The sequence below is a fragment of the Triturus cristatus genome, chromosome 8 (genome assembly GCF_964204655.1).
Source record: "Triturus cristatus chromosome 8, aTriCri1.1, whole genome shotgun sequence".
NCBI lineage: Eukaryota > Metazoa > Chordata > Amphibia > Caudata > Salamandridae > Triturus > Triturus cristatus.
In genome coordinates, this window is record NC_140591.1 from 351,902,182 (window position 1) to 351,908,181 (window position 6,000).

General features: G+C 42.5%; 1 protein-coding gene across 1 annotated transcript in view; it reads left to right on the forward strand.

The window, feature by feature from the left end:
• Positions 1-5,254, forward strand: part of RXFP2 (relaxin family peptide receptor 2) — a 1,146,426-nt gene extending 1,141,172 nt beyond the window's left edge. Inside the window, exon 18 of the mRNA XM_085621667.1 lies at positions 4,060-5,254. Within this exon, the coding sequence (XP_085477793.1) occupies positions 4,060-4,328 (269 nt within the window). The 3' untranslated portion in view covers positions 4,329-5,254. The remainder of the gene's footprint in view (positions 1-4,059) is intronic.
• Positions 5,255-6,000: the final 746 nt, after the last annotated feature.

Here is a 6,000-nt window from a genome sequence, read left to right on the forward strand (position 1 = left end):
ATGAAACTTACTAAAGGTACAAATTACTATTCCCACTACAATAAATGTAACAGTAGGGAAAGTGTTGGATTGCGCAGGGTTATAATGTTCTATTCCCACTCCCATCAGTGCAACAGTAGGGAAAGTGTTGAATTATGGAGGGGTAACATTTACTATTCACACTCCAGTCAGTGCAACTGTAGGGAAAGTGTTGGATTGTGGAGGTGTCAATTTTACTATTCCCACTCCATTCAGGGCAACAGTAGGGAAGTGTTAATTGCATAGGGGTACAATTTACTAGTCACACTTCAATCAGTGCAACAGCCGAGAACTTGTTGAATCGCAGAAGGGTAAAATATACTATTCTCACTCCACTCAATGCAACAGTAGGGAAAGTGTTGGATTGCGGAGGGGTACAACATGCTAATACTACTCCAATCAGTGCAACAATAAGGAAAGTGTTGTTTTGTGGAGGGGTAAAATTTACTATTCCTACTCCAGTCAGTGCTGCAGTAGGGAAAATGTTGGATTTCAGAAGGATAAAATTTACTATTCCCAATACACTCCATGCAAAATTAACACACAGTAGTGCACTCCAAAAAAACTAAACAATTTAAACACATTATTAAATAATATCATTTTATCATATTGAAATAGAAAAATTATATATATAATTTTATTTAAAAAATAAACTAATTACATATTTATCACAATCTGTAATTTACATTATACATTAATACAAATATTATTATTATAATTTAAATACCAAAGTATATTTCCCAAATAATACCAACCGATATATGCAATATTTTTTACATTTAAAAAACACAACACAATTAACATAATAAAAACCATTTAAAAAAATATTTAAATATTTTTACATTTGTTATTACTTAAGTAACGTCCTACCCTATATCTATACAAACTACACAACACACACCTAAACAATATTTTTTCATTATAATATTTGCGAATTTTACATATTTAATTATACAATTAATGTAAATATTTATCAAATAAATAATCAATATTAATTAAAAATAATTATTAATTAATTGTAATTCACATCTACTCTGTACCCCTATAAACCCAACAAGCCACTATAGTACTAAAAATGACAAAAAACTATTAAAGAAAACATTAAAACTACAACAAATGTACAAACTATATTAAAAAACATGAACAATATATAGACAATCAATTTAAAACATATGCAATTAAAATATATATTAAAATACATAAAAATAATTAAAAAATCGATATTATTGACAATGGGGCCGATTCCGATCTGGGTCAGAAAGCACTCCGACCGAGTCGGATCCGGAGTGTTTTCCGACCGAGCCGGACCCCTACTGTCCGACCCAGCGAGTACGATGCGCACGTATACTGTCGGACTCGGTTCGGTCGGACTCCCATAGAAGTCAATGGGAGCCAGTTGTACGACGCGTACATGCGCTCCCATTGACTGAATGGGTACGTCTCGAACAAGTGCACCCTCTACAGTGGGTACGCGTCGGTGCCATCCGCACCGTACATGCCTGTGTTGGGGAGACCCATAGGTCTCCCCCTGTGTGCGAGTCGTATGGCTGCGGGTGTCGGGGGGTCCGACGCGGACCCCCGAAGTCCGGCTCCGGGAGCTTTTGCAAGCCGGACACTCCGGCTTCCACAGGCTGTCCGACGCGTGCATCGTACTGGCTCGGTCGTGAATCGCATCCCTTGCAAGCCACGGTTTGCTTACGACCGAGACGCACGGAGCGGTCCGGACCCGGATAGGACTCGGTCGGTGAATTTCATGTAACTCGCATCGTACTGGCCTGCTCGTACAGCTGTACGAGTCGGCCGGAAAACACGCGCACGGCTCGTAGTTTTTCCGGCCGGATCGCGTTCGGTGCCCTTCCGACCCGGATCGGAACCGGCCCCAATATGTTTAACATCGATATTAACAACATAGATATGTTTGTAATCATCCATATTACTTACCTCAAAATCGATATTCTTGTCAACGATATTCTTTTTGACGATATTTCTGTATGACGATATTTCCAACTTGATATTTCTGTAGTTCAATATAAAATTTGGGATATTTTGTCTGAATACCTTTTGTGTAGCATGGTATGTCTTGCATTTAATTGTTTATGGTATTTTATGACTTGTGTTTTTATTGTATGGCTTACATTTGTAAAGCTGAGAAAATAAAGTACTTTTTTTAATGTTATAATGTCAAAGATATTTAGGACACAAGATTTTTGCCAGACGTTATTTATCCCACGATATTCGGGTAGCATACCAACAGAACATTTCTTACACATCCTCCTCTTGTTACTTTTTGTGCCTTAAAAAAGCTCCAGTATGTAATGAAAGAATGTGTTAGGCATGCTTCTAATACTTAGGGCCCAATTATGATGTAGTTAGGAAAGCATTCCCACTGAATCGGTTCCGGAATGCTTTCCAAACTACTCGGATTTGGGGAGTCCGACCGAGCGACTTGGATGCATTTGGATGCATTCGGATGTGATTCGGTCGGATTCCCATTGACTACAATGGGAGCCTGTGTTCTGAACATAAATGCAGGCTCCCTTTGAAAAAAGGGGTGATTGGGGAAAGTTGTGCACCCTGTGGCGGACACCCCATGGTGCTTGCCACACTGTACATGCATGGGTTTGGGAGACCAATGGGTGCCCTCACGGGCCCAATTCAGAGGTCCCTGGGTGAACTGGGCCTGCTACAGGCCCCCGAAGTCCGATTCCCACAGCCGCATCATCTCGGCCAAACCGATTGGGAACGGCTGTCTGAAATGATCATCGTTCAGAAACCGTCTCCATTGGGCTGTACGATTCGGCTCTGAACGACTCGGGCTGCCTGAATCCCATTCGGAACCGATTCAGACAGCACTGACGACGTCCGTAAAGGTGACCCCTTCGGTCAAAAAAAAAATCGAAAGCCATTTGAAGGCTTTCCTGACGACATCATAGTCGGGCCCCTAGCATTACAATAAACTGAGAAAATCGTGACAAATAAGTTAAGGATTTGTCTTCTTTATAAATTAATCAAAAAAAGACTATCTGATATAGACGAGTTTAGTGCTTCAAAAAACTCTATCCATTCGCATACACATATGCACACGTTCATACACACACACTATTGTTGATCAGAAACAAAAAAATATTTGGGCCCGATTATGACTTTTGGCGGTGCGGGGACAGGTGGCACGCCACCACCGTGCCCCTTCACTGCCAAGAGTCGCTGCGGCCTACCCACCAGCTCAAAAGTGGTGGGCGGTGTGGTGGTTCCAACAGCGGTGCCTTTTTCAAAGGCAGCGGTGCCTTTGAAAAATGCACTGCATTGGGAGCGCCACACATGGTTCCTGCATGGTATGGACTGTAACGTCCATGCTGTGCTGGAACTGGTGTGCACGCACACAGGGGGGCACGTGTTGTGCCCCCCTGTGTTCATACACATGGCGTGAGGCACCAAGGGACCCAGTAAGGCCCCCTTTGTTTCCTCTCCGCCACAGTTTTCATGGCAGTGGAACCGCCTTGAAACCGCCTTGAAAACTGTGGTGGGGGAAACTCATAATATGCTTGGCAGTACGACAGCGGTCCTGCCGAACATATTGCGGCATCAGGCCTGCTGCAACACCTCCAGGAAACGCGGTTCCCTGGTGGCAGTACCATGGCAGTCCGACTGCCCAAGTTGGACTGCCGGTGCGGCTGTGGCTTGACTGCCACACCACCACAAGTCTGGCGGTTTGAGGACCACCAGACTCGTGATTGGCCCTAAATGTTACTGGAATCTATACTTTCTCAAATTCCTATTTGTGCATGGGAGGAACGTTAGGTACTACGCTAAATTTTCTAACTTTCATGACCAGACCTGCACCACCACATTTATGTTGCAGTCTGTTACCTACATTTTACTTCATCGTAGGTGTCTCATTATTAGCATTATTATTTCAGTCCTCTCTGATCATCTTAATACTTGTCCACCACAGGAATCATCAGCCACCATCATGTCATTTACTCTATAGATTATGTCCAAAATGTTACAAGTCTAATATTCTGCAAATGTTTTGTCTTTCAGGTACAGTGACCTCGTGGATTGTTATATTTATCCTCCCCATAAACAGTGCTTTGAATCCAATTCTGTACACGCTCACTACAAGTTTTTTTAAGGAGAAGTTAAAGCAGTTACTGCACCGCCATCGGAGGAGATCGCTCTTCAGGACCGAGAGGAAAAGTCTATCTACTTCCTTTGTATGGACAGAAGACCCACTGGTCCAGCCAACTACATTTAGACTTGGGTTTCTTAACAAAAAAACTCTTGGAGACAGTGCCATCAAGTCAGTTTGAGGAAAGGCAGCAGGACACGAAATACCACTGAAACTACAGCCAGATGGTGTGAGGTGAACACAATACATGAATGTTAACATTTGTGTGGACTCTATATCTCCATGTGAGATTTTTCTACAAGCATTCCAATGGCATGCTCAGTTTAATGTAGGATGACATTGTCGCTGCAGCAAAGACTGATATACACGACTCTGCACCTATTGGTGTTTTGTGTTAATACATGAGGAGCTCAAGTGTGCTGGAGTTCTATGAGTTCCTGTACCTGGGTGGAGTGTGGGACCACTGGAGCTACACTTGCAGCAAAGACTTGTGGATTGTACTGTGCACCTGTTGATTTTTTGATACATGAGGAACTCAAATGTGTTAGAGTTCTATGAGCAGCTGTACCTGGGTGCACTGGAGCTGCAAGTCCGGTGAGATGTAGCGGTCATGGTGAACTGCTACCCAAACGTTGAAATGGTTGATACAACTAGCTGCAGGTGCGAGAGCTAGACAACTCGCAGCACTCTTATGACAAACCACACAAGATAAAATGAGAACAGACCAGTGTTGCAGAAAAATGCTAGACTATTGCCTAAGATAGCAGACAAGCCAGACGGCGGCAGTCCTTCGCCACAGAAACTGAAACTTGTATCAGTTATACCTTTAGTGCTGCTGGGCAGATAAAATTTGATGCTAATTGCGGTTGTTTAGAAAATGTATGCTGCCAACATAAGACCAAACTAGCAAGCAATGTTGTTTTCTACACAAAAAGCCTGACAACTCTCTTTTTTGCCTCTTGCTTTTAACTGTTGGTGCTTTTCACATATGAAAACTTTACTTAACTGGATTGGATCGTGCCAAGGTAGAAGTATAATGTTTAGGTGACAGACCTATACATCTTAACTGAGTGTAAACTTTGGGCCTGCATCACAATTAAAGTGCGCAAAAAAGTGTTTTGGAATTGCAATTATTATATGGCTTTTAAAGCCATACTGTAGAGTTCTGCATAGGAAATATTTCCACGAGACACAATTACTACCTGTTTCAAAAACTGCCACAAACACTGGGAAGGCTTGATTTCAGACAAACTATTCTATACTTCACTCAGGAATGTCATTAGACACGAAACTTTGTTTTTCTCACCCCCATCCCTTCTGGACAACAAACCACTGTAGTGATTTCCCTACCCAGGGGATTAATGGAAATATGTCATAACTTTGACGACCTTTGCTTTAACGTACCACAATATGGACCAATAAACTTCTCTCTATACTTAAAATGGCAAAGAGGAGACCTCCAAGATCCATTGGCCCAAGTCACAAAAAATCTGTAAGTTCTTCCAGTGGGAAGTACGCATGGGACATTGCACCATTCATAGGTTCCCATGGCTACTCCTGGAAAATGTTTGTGAATTGTCATTGATGCAATTGCACTGAAAAAGTTTCTTTCTCCTATCCAGAGCAAAATATGTTTGCATGTGGAGAAAATCCTTTGCCTACACCCTCACCAATTTTGAGATCGTTCCAGCCCTGCCAAGTACCACACATCACGGGTTAGACTAATGCATTTCAGTGGGGTGGTCCGCATCACCGCACTAAAATGCAAAGTCTCACATTTATAGTGCCGCCTAAAGCTGTCAAGCCGGAGTGCTGGTATTAGCACTGAGTAAAGTTGTGCAGTGCCCGCGCTG